The following is an 18,097-nucleotide window of genomic DNA, read 5'->3' as shown; positions in this document are numbered from 1 at the left end:
AGGCAGCTCATCCAAGTTCCAGACAGGCTCACAATGCCGGTTTTGGTGAATTCTGGGGGTTGGGACTGTGTAGGGTAATGTAAGGGGTGGAAACATTCACAACCACTACCATTGAGTTGGGGTTCACTTTAAGAGTCTGGTTTGAAGCATTGACATGATGTTGTGAAGTTTTTTACTGTATTTTTATGTTCCGTGTTTGGTTGACAATAAAGGAGTTGTTATGGTTTCCCTTAAACTTAAAACGCCTCTGCCATTTCATTTATGAAAACCTACAGCATGATTATATGCAAATTAGTCAGACTGGATTTGTAGCAACAAGCACAAAATACTGGAGAAACTCATCAGGTCAGGCAGTATTCAAATCAGACTTTAATTTTCTTTCATTTTGTGAGCTGCACATTCTTGATCACATTTTCCACATTGTTGAGCAGATTCAGTGTTATAGCTATACTGAAGCAGCTGGAGCAGAGCTACTAGAAATTCCAGATGCAAGCTTCAGCAGTACAGCTACGATATTCTCTGATCACTTCCCTTGCCCTCAGTTCTTTCTTGATATAATGCAAAGCAAATCAATTTTGATGGAGACTGGCTTCTGTGATTTCAAGAGGAAGCTAAGATGGATCATCTAATTGACTCTTCGGCCTGAAAATAATCATGCATGTTTTAGTCTTTTCTTCAGCCTTCACAGTCTGGGCTCTGGCTTGCCCCTCCAGTTAGTTGTTAAATTGTCCAGCACTATTAATGACTGGAAGCAGTAGGATTGCAGAGATGCAACCAGATCCATTCTGGGATTGTTTTGACCTGTTGCTTGGTGTTCTGAATTTGTATGGCACCTCAATATCTTTAGATAAGTCTAATCCTGCTTCCAGCATAAGACCATAAGGTACATGAGCAGAATTTGACAATTTGACAAAATGGCTCTACCATTTGATCATGGCTAATTTATTTCCCTCTCAACCTCATTTTCCTGCCTTCTCCCCATAACCTTTGCTGCCCTTACTAATCAAGAACCTATCAACCTCTGCTCTAAATATAGCAAATGACTTGCCCTCCACAGCTATCTGCAGATTCACCACCCTCTGACTAAAGAAATTCCTCCTCATCTCTGTTCTAAAGGGAAGTTCTTCTATTCCCTGCTATGCCTTCTGGTCTTATACTCTTCCACCATTAGAAACATCTGCTCCATGTACACTCAATTTAGGACTTTCAATATCTAATATGTCTCAATCTTGCAAAATCCAGTGGGTACAGACCCAGAGCCATCAAGTGCGACTCATGTTAATCCTTTCATTTCCAGGATCATTCTCATAAACTTCCTCTGGACTATCAAAAATGCTGCCACATCCTTCTTAGATATGGGGCCCAAAACTGCAATCAATAGAAACTGCAATCAATAGAGCAAGTGTATTGAGCAAAGTCAAGATGGCACTAAACGGTGACTCTTTTAAGCTTCTTTTGAAGACCCCGACCTGGAGTTACACTCTAACTTTGGTTCTTTGTGCTAATGGGACCCTCTCACAAGGATTCACGACCGGCTTTTAAATATCCCAAGGATAGTCATACTCATAGTCATAGTCATACTTTATTGATCCCGAGGGAAAAGAATGTGGCTTGGAAGACTAGCACACCTTCAGGGTGCTGGATTTTTGTGACTCTGGAGACAGACTGATGCAAGGCCAGTGTCTCTGACTGAGGCGTCACAGGAGAACATGGGACATTGGGAGCAGCGGGTTAGCTGCTGGCTTTGTGTCCAGAGACCTGAGCCTTTTCAGGACTGATTCTCTGGGCACAGTGCTCAGAAAAAAAACGATGCAGCAGATTTTAACGTCATAAATAAACGAGTTGTTTGTTATGTCTCTGCTCTTTCTGTGAAATGGAGACATCCCTTTTTCACTTATTAGGGAAAGATTATGTCAATTTACCGGGTGAACAAATAATCTTTGGTGTACTTTATTGATGCTTTGCTGCATGCTTGACTGCTTGGTGGAGGGTGCCAATGCCTTTTTTGCTGGTGGGAGTCGTTGCTTTGTGCTGCTTATGCATAGGAGGGGGGAGCTGGGGGGGTGCTATGGGTTCTAATGTTTAACTGTCATTCACTCTTTGGGGCACTCCTCTGTTTTCATGGATGTTTGTGAAGAAAAAGAATTTCAGGATGTATATTGTATACATTTCTCTGACATTAAATGTACTTATTGAACCTATTGAAGTGCGGTCTGACCAATTCTATATAAAGTCTCAGCACTGCATCCTTGCTTTTATATTCTGGTCCTACATAGAACACAGAACAGTACAGGCCCTTCGGCCCACAATGTTGGGTCGACCCGCAAACCCTGCCTCCCATATAAGCCCCCACCTTAAATTCCTCCATATACCTGTCTAGTAGTCTCTTAAACTTCACTAGTGTATCTGCCTCCACCACTGACTCAGGCAGTGCATTCCACGCACCAACTACTCTCTGAATGAAAAACCTTCCTCTAATATCCCCCTTGAACTTCCCACCCCTTATCTTAAAGCCATGTCCTCTCCTATTGAGCAGTGGTGCCCTGGGGAAGAGGTGCTGGCTATCCACTCTATCTATTCCTCTTATCATATTGTACACCTCTATCATGTCTCCTCTCATCCTCCTTCACTCCAAAGAGTAAAGTCCTAGCTCCCTTAATCTCTGATCATAATGCATACTCTCTAAACTAGGCAGCATCCTGGTAAATCTCCTCTGTACCCTTTCCAATGCTTCCAAATCCTTCCTATAATGAGGCAACCAGAACTGGACACAGTACTCCAAGTGTGGCCTGACCAGAGTTTTATAGAGCTGCATCATTACATCGCAACTCTTAAACTCTATCCCTCGACTTCTGAAATCTAACAACCTATAAGCTTTCTTAACTACCCTATCCACCTGTGAGGAAACTTTCAGGGATCTGTGGACATGTACCCCGAGATCCCTCTGCTCCTCCACACTACCAAGTATCCTGCCATTTACTTTGTACTCTGCCTTGGAGTTTGTCCTTCCAAAGTGTACCACCTCACACTTCTCCAGGTTGAACTCCATCTGCCACTTCTCAGCCCACTTCTGCATCCTATCAATGTCTCTCTGCAATCTTTGACAATCCTCTACACTATCTACAACACCACCAACCTTTGTATCATCTGCAAATTTGCCAATCCACCCTTCTACCCCCACATCCAGGTCGTTAATAAAAATCACGAAAAGAAGAGGTCCCAGAACAGATCCTTGTGGGACACCACTAGTCACAATCCTCCAATCTGAATGTACCCCCTCCACCATGACCCTCGGCCTTCTGTAGGCAAGGCAATTCTGAATCCACCTGGCCAAACTTCCCTGGATCCCATGCCTTCTGACTTTCTGAATAAGCCTACCATGTGGAACCTTGTCAAATGCCTTACTAAAATCCATATAGATCACATGCACTGCACTACCCTCATCTATATGCCTGGTCACCTCCTCAAAGAACTCTATCAGGCTTGTTAAACATGGTCTGCCCTTCACAAAGCCATGCTGACTGTCCCTGATCAGATCATGATTCTCTAAATGCCCACAGATCCTATCTCTAAGAATCTTTTCCAACAGCTTTCCCACCACAGACGTAAGGCTCACTGGTCTATAATTACACGGGAATGGCACTGGAGGATTGGTGGGAGGCGAATGTTGTCTCCAATCTGGATCTTCAAAAAAGGTAGTTCCTTTGTTCCTGATGCTTCTTGAATTGAGGTACACACATTTTAGCCCTTCTACCTTACTGTCTTTACACCATTTATTCTGCTTCTCTTTCCTCAAATCCTCTCTATATGTTAGATCTGGCTTTACTCCATGCATTCCTTTCACTGCTCTATCACTCTGGGTCCCATCCCCCTTGCAAATTAGTTTAAACCCTCCCAAACCATGCTTGCATGCTTTCAAGTCCTCTTGAAATGAATGCTAAAATTGCACTTGCCTTCCTTATGACCAACTCAACCTGTAAGTTAAACTTTAGGGAATCCTGCACCAGGACTCCCAAGTCCAGTTGCAGCTCCAATTTCTGAATTTTCTCCCCTGTTAGAAAATAGTCAATACTGTTATTTATTTTTCCAAAGTGCCTGTACTCCATCTGCCACTTCTTTGTCCAGTCTCCTAATCTGTCCAAGTCCACCATTAGACTCGCTGCTTCCTCAAAACTTCCTGCCACTCCACCTATCTTTATATCATCCAAACTTTGGCCACAAAACCATCAATTCAGTCATCCAGATTATTCGCGTATAACATGAAAAGAAGAGGTCCCAAAACTGACCTCAGTAGAACACCACTAGTTACTGGCAGCCAACCAGAAAGATCCACTTTATTCCCAGTCTTTGTCTTCTGCCAGTCAGCCAATTTTCTGTCCCTACTGGTATCTGTCCTGTGAAATTTCATGTAAGTAACATCTCCTGACCCTCCTTTGTCCATCCTGCCTGTTATTTCCTCAAAGAATTCCAACAGATTTGTCAGGCAAGATTTTCTGTTAAACCTGCTGACTTCTATCTATGTTATCACGTGCCTCCAAGTACCAAATTTATTCAGATGTTGCCATGACTTGAGGAACTGAGTTATAAGGGAATGTCAAATAGTTTAGTGTTTTATTCACTAGAGCATAGGAGAAAGAGGGGAGATTGTATGGAAACATACAAAATTATGAGGGGCATAGATACAGTAAATGCAAGTAGAATGCCATCTTGTAGGCATTCCACAAATTCCATCTTTTAGTATCCAGCATCAACCATATTTTCCCAATCTATTATACCTGATTATTGAAAACAAGTTAGAATAAAATATTGGAACAGCTCTTCTCATCCAAATGAAATACTTCAAACCCTCTTGTAACTTTCAATAACAAATCTGATAATTATTTGAATCAGAGAAAGTTATCCATCCATGAATAAACATTTTGAAGTGCCACTACAGAGTCCAAAAACAAGTATCGAGTTTAATGGACTCCCTCATTTTAAAAACTTGAAAAGTTTGTGCAGCTCACGTTTCCATTTGAGGTGCACATAGTTAGCAAGCATGTATTTTTTTTCCAAAGGCAGTTTTACAAATACATGCTGAACAGGATGCAGGTTATAATATTGATGACACATGCACAGTTGCAATCAGTAGCCTGGATTTTATGGTTGGCAGTTAAGGTTCTATACTCATTGTTGATCTTGAACAGAGCAAAAATTTAATCAGGTGAATGGACTGAATTTTCACTCAGAAGGTGGCACCATGAAATAAGCTGAGCAGCCATCCAGTCTGAACTATCCTCACAGATGGCAAATCAGAAAGTGAAAAGGATAGGTTTGGACCTTTTATTAACTGCAAGCAAAATGAATGCATGGGTTTGGGGAAGATGAAATATAAAGTTTTAAAATCTAGTACATTTTATTTTAGTAAGAGTCACGAAAGTGCAGTTTAAATATTGTTCCAAGAAATTAAAAATCCATGGCTATGAAATACGATGTTCAGAGCTGGAGAGGTTGTTGAGCTTCAAGTATATCTTATTACATATTTTCCGGTAGGTTATGGCTAATTCAAGACTTAAAATATATATAATGAAAATAGTACGTAAAAAAGAAATTAGTTTCTGTTCACATCTAATCAATTAATCCGTGTTCATCGCATCTATGAAGTTGGGAACAGGGACACGGCCTTCATTCTAATAGCAAACCATGACAGCGAGGGCAGAAGTTGGCGTATTCTACGCTTAAGTGAGCGGGTACCCCCAGTAGAGTTGCTGCCAGCTTTACATGCTAATGATAGCAGCTGCTGAGAACTTCCCTGTCATTAGAACAACAAAATCCAGGAACAAATTAGAACGCGCCTCCCTTGGGCAAGATGAAGAATTCCAATAGGTTGTGAGTACTGGGCCTTTTCTCATTGGAGCTACGGAGGATGAGAGGTGACCTGATAGAGGTGTATAAGATGATGAGAGGCAAGGATCATGTGGATAGCCAGAGGCTTTTTCCCGGGGCTGAAATGGCTAACACAAGGGGTGCACAGTTTTAAGGTGCTTGGAAATAGGTACCGCGAGATGTCATGGGTAAGTTTTTCACACGGAGTGGTGGGTGCTTGGAATGCACTGCCGGCGGTGATGGTGGAAGCGGATACAACAGGGTCTTTTATGAGCCTCTTAGATAGGTACATGGAGCTTATAAAAATAGAGGGCTATGCACTAGGGAAATTCTAGGCAGTCTCTTGAGTAGGTTACACGGTCGGCACAACATTGTGGGCCGAAGGACCTGTAACGTGCTGTAGATTTCTGCGTTCTATGATAACAACTCATTACTGAGCTCTTATCAATATTCCACAGACAGCGATAACCCTGATGTTCCTTCTTACCTGGTGGCTGAGTCATAACATTCAAACGTCCCAAATGCCTGGTAACACACACCCAGTACTGGAGAAACTCAGCGGGTCAGGCAGGTTCTATGGGAATGAATTAACAGTCGGCAATTCTAGCCGCGACCCTTCTTCAGTCTGCCTTCCCACACTCACCTACCTTACCTTTATCAAGGTCTCTCTCTCTCTCTCTCTCTCTCTCTCTCTCTCTTTCTCTGTCAATCTATTTCATTTCACCCGGACTGCCCAAACCATTCAACCTTCTTTATAACTGGACGGAGGCAATCCTCCCGCTGCAGTCTGCCGAGGCAGCTGCGCTTTTAATGCTCTGAGAATCCCAGGAAAAGCAACGCCACACATTCTTGAACATGCCGGAATCCCTCGCAGTCTTTTCCTCCTTGAAGAAGTGTATCTGGTCAACTAAATTCATGAGCGCAATGCTATGTTTAAAATAAATTAACAATAATATTTGCTAAAAATGGGGCGACATGAGCACTGTCTTCGCCGTTGCATTTATTGGTTGCCATGGTGAAGACTGGAGTCCGAAAGCGAGCGATGTTCAACGACTGCTGGTTCAGACCAACCCATCCTGAAGAATTACTTTTGGAAATCGGTATGTTCTTTCTGGTGTAGTTGTATGCAACCTTCATGATTTGTTCATTTTACCAGCAATGTTAAAGTAGTCTGTTAACACGTTGAAAATGTCTCGCTTGTTTCAAGTGTTCAGTGCCGAAGGTTCGTTGTGACACTGCTGGAATCCGTAATCGGCGATAAGGTACTCAATGCCACAACGTTGGATGGCTGCGAGCAATTGAGTCCTCCTTTTGAAAGGTTCCGGTTTAAAGCGCGACCTATGGAAAAAAGTACCAGTGGATAGTTGGGTGGGTGTCGGGGGATTGGGGGGGGGGGGGTTTGAAGCGTGAAACAGAATTTCCACAACCGATTTCTCCCCTCCAGACCCTCCGTCCAGCCGGGACATACAGTGCTGGCGGCTAGTTTCAGTTCATGTACCTGTATTTCATTAATTAATACCTTTCGGAGGGTTGTCTCTTCAGCATACATTCTCTGAATGATCGGTGATTACTAAGTGTCTATTACTACGAAAAGGCCATTTAGTAATCCGGAAACGTAGCTTTTCATGGGTACACGACTGCGTGGATCAGAATTCAGTCTCAAAGCACTCACGGTGATAAGCTGTCGTCTATAGACATGGAAACATCCATTTCATCATAGCAAAACATTTTTTCCCTTTGATTTATATCGAAACAATCTGATGATAACAACGGGTTTCCTAATATTACAACACTTGGTGCAGAAGGATGCTGGAAGAACTACAACGTTGAAGTAAACCGCACGGAAGGTGTTAGGGATCTGGGCAGAGTGAGGGATCTTGACACTTTATGTCGCAGCCTGTGGGCATTGGTGTTATTTACACTCAATCTTTTCATCACTTTTCCCGGTTTAGAAAACCCCGAGTCCGAACCATTTCCAGAAAATGGTTCGGAAATCGCAGCACGTGAGATGGTATGTGGGGCTAGAAGAGATACGGTTACACTTGCAACAATAACTTTTTCCCCTTCTCCACTGACACAGTTTACCTTGCATAGTGCTCCCGGCACTATCTTAAACGAAAATCGCAAGGGTCCCGCACTTATTCTAATGCGAATTCTGAGAGACCAATCCAAAATGGCAGCATGCCTATCCCTGTGCCGTAAGGACAGAGCGTATTCTCACGTGTGTGGGGGACGTGTATCCGCACGCCACCTCTACTCTCCCCTCTCCTCCCGCGTGTCGTCTTCCCTGTTTGTATATACCCATTTTACTGTTTGGCATTTTTCCAGCGCTTCAGTGTGTGCGCCCAGCTATGGTCTCTCTGTGAAATAGACATCGTGGCGTTGAATGATCCTCTACCTCTATCCAAGCATGTGCTCGTCTGTCCACAAATGTGTACGCTCTCCCGAGCCTGAGTTTACTCCATGCTTGGCCAAATATTGCATATGAGAGGCATCACCACTCTTTTATGCCTTTTTTTAAATATACAATTAGCTCTTCATGCGCAGAAATTAAACCCTTTCCTCGTTCACTTCGGTCTGTGTGTGTGTGTGTGTGTGTGTGTGTGTGTGTGTGTGTGTGTGTCTGTGTCTGAGCACGGCCGACGGCAGGCCTCCCAAATCTCGGCTCATCTTTCCAAGAATTCATTCAACCGGTTTTGCAGCCAACACAGCAAGGAAATGCCCATTGACGAGGCCAAGTCGTTAACATGCTTTGGACACCTTATTCGGCGTTTCATCAACGCAAGAGAATATTGCCGGAGGGGACAGTATGGCACAGTTCATTAAGCCTGCATGAAGAATGGCAATATTCGCAGGTACGATGGGAGTCCCTAGCCTAAGACTGCTCAAAGTGGAGGAGAGCCGTTCAGGCTGGCATCGAACACCTGGAAAGCTTTCTTTGAGCGCACAGAGAAGCCCAGTGTAAGTGGCAGAAGCTACTACTTCCCAAACCAGCTGCCCCCTGCTCTTTCCAACTCCTTCAGTGGCAGAGTTTGTGGCTCCCACATCAGCCACCTCAGAAACCACGGAACGGAAGTGGAAGCAAGTCACCTTCATTCCGGAGAGACTTGGGAAGACCCAATCTCACTCCTCCAATTCAGGACCTCTGGGGTCCGGTAGGACGAGACTGCCTTCCATTCGACCATTCCTATCCACACAACTCGCCAAGTATTCAGGGGCATGTTGCTACTACAGCTGTTCTGTTGTACTCCAACCAACTATCAGTGATTGGTTCCTATTTCTCAGCTGTTGGTTCCCCCCGAAATCATTTCCACATGCAGAATGAACACATAACTCTATTCTACCATCTCCTTTGTCACACATTCCACTGCCTCAGAATCTTCATGTCTCCTCCGCTATCCAAACCTGAAAGGGCAACTGAACTCTGAAAAGATCCAAGCCCATTCTTTAGTGCGCGCCATCATCTTTGTCAAGCAGACATTGACTACACTCCGCCCCAGGACACTATGTAAGGATGAACTAAGCTATTAACAATATTGAGATGTGACCCTGTGACGCGCAAACAACGGCACATTTGGTCCATCACTAACAACACAACAATAGACGCTCCCTTAGCTGCTGTACTCCGGAACCCCAGTCCAAGTTCTTGCTATCACTAAACTTGGTTATTATAATGTTTTACTTCCAGCGCTGAAAGTAACTTCTTACCGGCTAACTTAGCAGACTCGATCTATTGCGTCGGATCGGCGCGCCGTACCAGCTAGAACTGGCATAGTTTCACCGCTGTCTACTTCCCACTTGCCACCCTCTGTTTACGTCAACTAAGGAACTCTGCACCTGCACATTAACCGCGTCCCATTGATCTATCAGCTTGGAGGGGAGAGACCATCTCTTACTTGTTATTTTGCCTGATAACGCAGAACTCTGTAGAGGAGTAATTTTTATGCTGAACCTGTTCCCTCCACTCTGGGGTTTTGACTACCTCTTCTTCGCTGCCGTTGGCCATATTCATAATTGCGTTAAATGCTATAATGCCCGCCTTTTTTCTTCTCCAAATCTTTAATGGTCGTAACAACCCACCTCCGTGACCGTAATTTTAATTGCCAGAACGAATATCTCCTTATGAGGCTTGGTGTCACACTTTCTTTGATAACCTTCCGGTGAAGCCCCTTATAGTGTTGTATAGAAGTATTGTATAAAATCAACTTTTTATATTAATGCACGTTGCTTAACCGTACGCAGGTGCATCGATTTTTGACTGTGTGTATGCTTGCGTGCGTTTCATGTGAACTTGTATCTGTTCTTGAGTGGGTGTTGTGCATTTTCTGGTAACAGTGCTGATTAATGTGCCCCCCTAAGTGGGACGAGCAAGAGCTACACAGCGGGTACAGGAATAATGACCAGTAATTATATGGAAAACTTGAAGCTGGAATTTAAGCAGCATTTAAACACTTGTAATCTGAAACTATTTTTCACTCTTAGTTGCTCGCTCGCAGTTGAATTAAAAACATATCGGATCATTGAATGGTAAAATATATAAGTTTCTTGTACGCTTACAAACTAGCATTTATTTACCATAGCTGGAATCCAGCAAGATAATTTGCTGGTGGCAAATCATTCGCTTGAGAGATAGAAAAAGAATACTTACAATAATTATTAGTTATGTCAGAAAATCAATTCATTACCTCATTCTTTAGATAAAGTAGCTACAAATGAAATGATCTGAGAGCAAAATAGAGCATTTATAAAATAACACCCGTAACTCCCATTTCCACTAACACTACCCCGGAGTCACCAAACCGCCAGGAATACAAAAAGCTGATGTTCTGACTTGTAGCCTGATATGTTGCCAAGTGTTCATTAGAGAGCAAGCCCTGTCTGAATCGATGTCGGTATCAATTTCTAATGTGGGGCCTTGTTCAATCACTTCTCTCTACAGAAAATAGCATGCCATATATAACACGTAGCTATGACAGATCGATATCAAAGGGGAGGTATCATATTGGTAAATGGAAGTACAATTAAGTAGTTTTTTCTGATGATTGTAAATAATAACAGATTTCAGGTCTTTGGCAGAATAGGAACAGCCAGCAATATGGAGCACATTTACCTTTCTCAAGGATGGATCTTATCAAATACTGATTATGCTAATTCCCAATATCAGAACTTCATATACAACCTAGGCGCGCTCATGCTGTTTTATCCCACAAAGATCCACACTAAAGCACAAATCGAGAGGTCTTCCGCTTTTAGGGTTAGTTTACTTCAATTTAGCGCACCGCGAACAGTTTCGATTTGGATCCGGGTGCAACCAGTAATTACTTTTTATAAAGCGCGGGAAGAGAAGAATCAGTCAATAGTCCTAGATCAGTTATACATACTTCAAGCGTCCTGGACATTGCGGTTCCTTGTGTTCCGACGACTTTTGGAAGCACCCGTGTTGCCTTTGATTTGAGAATCTATAGAGGAGGATATTTTCTAAATATTATAAACAAATTACCCTGAATATCAGCGGATCAAAGAGACATTTATTTATTGTTTTAATATTACTTAAATAAAACGAGCAAAAGAAGGATAGGGGTGTCCGCTTTCCTGCGTCTAAGTAAGTGTGCCGTAGATATAACATGTGGAGAGATTTATAGTTTCTGCAGAGTTAAAATATGACGGGGGTAACAACTTCAGATTAACTATGGAATGAGTTGCCCTTGCGTTAAATGATTACTTGGCAGACGCCTGAATTGAGATGCATGATATAGTGTATACTAGGTTTGTTTAAGAAAATGAACTTCCCTGCAATCTTAAATCCGAAACGAATCTCTACTCCAACCCATTAGTATAAACAAGCTATTCAGTAGTAATATTCACAATCCTTTGTTATTATTTGTGCCTTCGAAATGTTAGAAGTTTTTAATCTCGTTTTTCCATATAACTAATACATTGAGCTATCACTTTTAGTCGTTGTTTCGGACAAGAACGACCACTAGATGGTTTGTGAACTACTGATATCTAGTGCGAATGATCATTGCATTGTTGGTTTGGAAAAGAACAAGACAAGGTATTTTAAATGTCCAAAATGACTATAATTATAATTTGAAAGTTTAGTAAGAATGTGGGCGGATTTAGGGAAAAACAGTTTTCTCTTGGTATTGTCTGCTGAGGGTGACATGCAATGACCATTAACTGCGGTGAAAAATTCCGTTGCACCTCTTAAACTATCCGTCTTCCATCCACCCACTCCACTTTCGAGAGAACTCCAGGAGGGTGCAATGCGAACTGTCATCGATAGATGCCGACAAAGGCTTAATTTTGGCGCGATTGGCAACTCCTCCAGGAATGTATTTAATTACGAATCAATTTTCATAAAAAAAGAATAAATGTGAGTTTCTTCCGCTGATTTATTCAAATTACACCTTTTCATCTGCAGCTAAAGGGAAATCTAAGTTGTTTTCCATGCAAGAACAATGCCTTGCTCACTTGATAAATATTACGCCCAGGGTTTGGACCCCATATTTGAATCCTTCTGTTACATTCAGACGGGTTAACCGGGTCGTTGACGCATACTACAATTTCGCGAAGCTGCTTTCTCAGTATCTCAGACGTACGGTGCATGAAGCGGAGACGAAACACAATTTAACCCTCCCCCCCCCCCCGGGCTTTGATGTAACTGAGTGCAAATCTCGCTGCAAAATAGCAAAGGTGATATTTAGGAAGACGCCGCGGACACGAGCGGTTGCGCTGTGGCGCGGTGACTTGTGCTCTTGCCGGCTTTGAATTTCCAATAGTCCAGGAGGTATGTCTCTTCAAGGATTGAGCGCTGTACCACCTCTCTAACCCGATTCTGAATGTCAACTGCTTCAAATACCAGCCCCGCCGCCAAGCAGCTCCTGTGTTTTGTTTCTAACCAAGTGCTGCCAGCCAACATAGAAAGCTTCCCGCGGGGAACACCACTGCCAGAATACATTTACCTTGCCTTATTTATCGGAGCAGATATAGATAGGGATTAGGAGATGCCATCACAGGCCAGGACGCCGAGACTTTGGGTAAATATAACGCACTGTGCATTTTACAGCTATCGGAACTCCGGTTAGGAAATCGGATGTAATTGTGATTGCATTTAAAGTAAAAATGTGCCGGTGCCGTCATCATTAATTGAAATTGTTTGATCGGGAATGTCTTGACGTTCGACTTAGTTGTCTGCCCGTCTTTATTTCGACATTTTCAACAGCTCGAGGGAATAGTTCGATTCGGAAAATGAAATATATTTCTCTCCCTTTCCATCCCCACACGTCTGATCTTTCTTTCCGTTGTGCCAATTATCTGCAACAACCCGGAGTGCTTTTTGATTGTGTGCTCTTTGGAGAAACGCGATAACACGAGGTGGTTATTAGTCGTGAAGTAGGCGTGCAGAAAGGTGTAGGTTGACATGTAGTGGTAGCTGACTAGCTGCTCAACTGAAGGACAGGTGAAGCAGCGTTTTTGTTTGGGGAGGCTCGTTTCGGAGATTTATGACACACGCAGCTTTGCCTATTGAGATATCCACGCCGAAATCAAACTGAGTGACCCTTACAGTCATCAGACATTTTCAGTTATTAGCGGGGGGACGCAATGCCCTTCTACAATAATGAGGGAATATCTTTGGAGGCTCTCGGGCTGTAAGTGTACGTAGCGGGACACCACATGTGTAATAGGTCAAATGGGATAATATTCTCCATTGCAGTGAAGGACTATCGGATCACTAGAGCAATCTACCGTCAACTGTGAGCCACTACAGAGAATACAAAGAATTACTGACACCATAGGAGCAACGCTGTCATATTTCATCAATGAATTTTGGCTAGGATGTACGGGGATCAGAATTTATGTAAGAGCTTTCGAAGAATGGGCAAAAGATGTATATAATTGGGTACATATATGTTGGTTTACGGTGCATTCGAATCTGATGTTGGGATAAATGCAACGCATAGGTTTAATTATCAGAACCTGCTGTGATGAAAGTGTTAGTTTTCTGAAGCCTGGTTTGGTTCCTATGTGTAGGTCATTTAACTAAAGCGGCGGCTAAATGCAATGTGATTAGAATTACAAAGAAAGAACATCTGTAATGTGTACATAATGCCATGCTTGGACCAGGATTAGATAGTGAAGCGGAAGCAAGGCTCGGTAATAAATGGATTTCAACTGTTTTGCTTCGTGTGAATTGCGAAACTGATTTATTAAATATCATTAGTGATTTTAATACAGCGATGGTCTATTTATAACCATATCGAAAATGAAATATTGATTAAAATACTTTCTAAAATGCTTAAAGCCCCAAAATGATATTGGAAATAATGGTAAATGGGAAGATATTTAGAAATGAAAATTAGTTCATGTGTAAATACAACCAATGGGGAAATTAACACTTTGCAAGGGTAATGTTTTCCATGTGAATTTACACCGTGCGACATGGCACAATGTTTATACAAAGTGCCAAATCAAACTATCGTCATATTTACCTTTCCACTGGGTCAAACTGCGCGTCCCACCGAATTCTGAATGTATAGAGACTTCCAGTTCAAAATTTCAATGCAAAAGAAGAGATTATTTTGAAATTACCTTCTCGCAGCAGAGGCCTGGCACTAAAGATATGAATTATTTTCAAAGCTCAATGACAGGAAATCTTTCAGGGCTTACGTTAGGGCAACGAATTCAGGGATGGTATTATTGACAGTGTGCCTTTGGGGCTTCTGAGAGAACGTGTGGCAGGACATCTCAGTGAGATTCTGAATGTTTTTCTTCTTTTAATCCTAGGTTTTAAGACGGTGACATTGTTGGACACTCTCGGCAAATGACGATTTATGATTCATTAAAGTGAAATCAGGAAGATCTGGGTTCATCCCTGTGGTCCACTGATGGGGCATATTCCCTCCTGACTGAAGATTTTAAATTCCAGTATTTTCACCTTCCATCATAATGCATTCCTGAACATTGAAGATGGTTTTCCTACTGCGGCTCATGGTTTTACTGACAGTGGAAGATGTTTTCAGGAACTTTGACTTTAGTGTGTCTGCCCAGTCGGGTGAGCGAAGGGTAGTTGCCCACCAGCCGGGAGACATCATTATTGGCGCCTTGTTTTCAGTTCACCACCAGCCACCTGCGGACAAGGTCCACGAGAGGAAATGCGGAGCCATAAGGGAGCAATATGGGATTCAAAGGGTTGAAGCCATGCTTCACACACTGGATCGCATTAATGCAGATGACATGTTGCTACCAAACATAACGTTGGGATGTGAGATTAGGGATTCATGCTGGCATTCCGCCGTGGCTCTGGAACAAAGCATTGAGTTTATAAGAGATTCTCTAATCTCCAATGAGGAGGAAGAGGGAATCGTCCGCTGTGTGGATGGAACTACGGTACCATTCCGAGCCAAGAAGCCCATAGTTGGAGTTATTGGGCCAGGTTCCAGCTCTGTTGCCATTCAAGTGCAGAACCTACTGCAACTCTTTAACATACCTCAGATTGCCTACTCTGCCACGAGTATGGACTTAAGCGATAAAACGTTATTTAAATATTTTGTAAGGGTGGTGTCATCTGATGCCCGCCAAGCCCGTGCCATGGTTGACATTGTGAAGAGATACAACTGGACCTACATCTCTGCGATCCATACAGAAGGTATTTAAAGGAAATAAATAATTTGTGAAGCTTTCTGTTGAGCTGTCTTGAGTATCTCAATTATTAAGCAGGTTTAAATTATCTATTAAAGCTCTGGCATGCAAAGAAAAAAGACACGGTAATGCTTGATTGCTTAATAATCAACAATATGCAAACTCAAACCAGACAGTTATTCTTAAACAGATATTTTTTAGCACTTATGTATAATTGGTAACTGCTTAATAGTTTCCAAATACTTCACCTTAATTAACTCAACTACTTTTGATGTCATGCTAGAAATGAATTGCAGAAGTTTGTTCATTTAAAATTTACATCCAATATATTATGGCTGGTGCTGACTTTTGTAAGAATGTTACCTAGGTTGAACTTCAGTGCTAAGTATTGAGGAACTTTACAGTACAGTAGATTGTAGTATAGTAATTTTGTGCATTTGTGCTATTGAGGTGGCACCACCAGAATATAATAATATGTGCATTGAGTGGAACTTTTAATATTGAAAGTCAAATCAAGTTGAAGATCAAATTGAAAGAACTGATCTCAATATTGGAAGGCTTGTCTAACAACTATTTAACTGAGAAGACAACTCACTGAAGAATGAATCAAAAACCTCAGACTTGGAGATTTAATATATGGTGGAAAGATAGTACCTTTTTACTATTTATATAATAGATTAGCTTTTATCCAGCTCACAAGTCAACTGCAATGAATTATAATGGATATATTAATTATGTAGCAATCCAGTTTTCAGTTAAAGAGAAGGGGTGCAACACAGTCTCACATGTCGAAAGTTTTGCCAAGTATGAAAGCAGAGTTGTATACATTTTGGTGGAGTGGAGAAAAAAAAGAAGTTTGAGTTTAGTTATAATAATAAGCTACAAATGGAATTGATTTATTCTTCAAGTCGATTGGAATGCAACTTTATAATACAGATATTCTGTTGCTACTTCAGATTTGAGTTAACTTAAGCTACTTGCCCACACTGAACATGAATATTGCCCCTAAACTAAAATAGAAAATGCTGCAATCACTTAGCATTTTGGCAACAGCATCCATGGAGCAAAGTGAGAAATTAACATTTCATACATGTCCTTTCACTAGAACTGATGGTAGTTCAGGGCCTGGAGGACAAGTTTAAAAACGTTTTTCTTTAAAAATTGTGCACATAGTGGTAAAATGGGTTCTGGGTTTTATTGGACCTGTTGTTTAAGGATAAAACAAGGTAAAATTTTGATGTTAAAGAAGCAGATTTTTTTGGTAGAATACAGTGTCGTTCTATCCTCCTACATTGTAAATGAACACTAAAGTAGATTTTCATTTGTAGCTTTATTAAATTAAAATACAGACAACAGATATTAGAGTTAATTTTTACTTCACTTTTCACTGCCATGATTAAAGTTTGTGAAAGTGATAGTAACAGCCTGTCAATTTTTTTTTGGTACTTCCATGATAATTACAGTATTGGTTTGATTAATTCTTTGCAGGACATTTCAAAATAGAGAAGAGAACTATAATTGTATATGGCACAGAATTCCCATTGCAAGTTTCATTTACTGGATTCCAATTAGTTTGGCATTATCTGATTATTTCATTTTGATCAATAGGCTTAGAAGAATTATTTGAAAAATTAGCATAGGAACAGTTAATATATGGATAGTTCTTTCTCAACAATTTAACAGGTTATAAATTCATATTTAAATCATTAAGGTCAATGCCAAACTAAAAGGCATGGAATTGTTACTCAGCTTCAGACATCACCACGGCCTTGGTCAATACAGGGATTAAAGAGCTGAATTCCACAGGTGATTTGAGAATAATTATCCTTGACATCAAGCAACATTTGACCAATTGTGGTTAAAAAGTAATTAATAAGGGGAAAATAGACCAACAGCCAGTGTCATATCTTGCACAAAGATGTTGTTGACAGAGGTCAATCATTCTAACCCCAGAGCATCAATTCTTCAGGGAAGTGTTCTTGGTGCAAACATCTTCAGCTGCTTCATCAATAGCCTACTCTTCATCATTAATTCAGAAGTGGGGACGTTCACTGATGATTGTGCAATATTCAATTACATTTTTAACTCCTTAGAAAATGGAGTAGCACATTCCTGCATGTAGAAAGACCTAGATAACACAAGTGTATGGAATACTAAATGACAAGTAAGAATCGTGGTTTCAAAGTACCAGACACCAGTCATATTCAAAAAGGGATAATCTAAACACCTATTGCTGATATTCAAAAACATTATCTTCATTGAGTCCCATATGGAAAAACATTTCCTGAGCTAACTATTGAAGAGAAATTAATCTGGACCAGCAAGATGAATATTGTGGTCACAACAGAAGATCAAAGGCTGAAAAACCTAGAGTCTTTCCATCATCTTAATGCACAGTTCAAGAATATGATGGAATAGTCTCCAGCTGCTTAGACAAGTGGAGCCTTAATAACATTCAGAAAGTTTGACAAGATCCAAGAAAAGGCAGCCAACTTGCTTACTATCCTACTTACCATCTTAAACATTCATTTCATCTATGACTAGTGCATTATGGCATATAGAAAATGTATCACAGCTTGGCTACCCAATG

General features: G+C 41.4%; 1 protein-coding gene across 1 annotated transcript in view; it reads left to right on the top strand.

The window, feature by feature from the left end:
* Positions 1-14,835: 14,835 nt before the first annotated feature.
* Positions 14,836-18,097, top strand: part of grm5b (glutamate receptor, metabotropic 5b) — a 524,660-nt gene continuing 521,398 nt past the window's right edge. The window contains exon 1 of the mRNA XM_072264355.1: positions 14,836-15,514. Coding sequence (XP_072120456.1) covers positions 14,836-15,514 — 679 coding nt within the window. The remainder of the gene's footprint in view (positions 15,515-18,097) is intronic.

This window comes from Mobula birostris, chromosome 7 (genome assembly GCF_030028105.1).
Source record: "Mobula birostris isolate sMobBir1 chromosome 7, sMobBir1.hap1, whole genome shotgun sequence".
In the NCBI taxonomy this organism is placed as follows: domain Eukaryota; kingdom Metazoa; phylum Chordata; class Chondrichthyes; order Myliobatiformes; family Myliobatidae; genus Mobula; species Mobula birostris.
The sequence above is the reverse complement of the archived record's forward strand: the minus strand, read 5'-3'. Positions and strand labels throughout refer to the sequence as shown.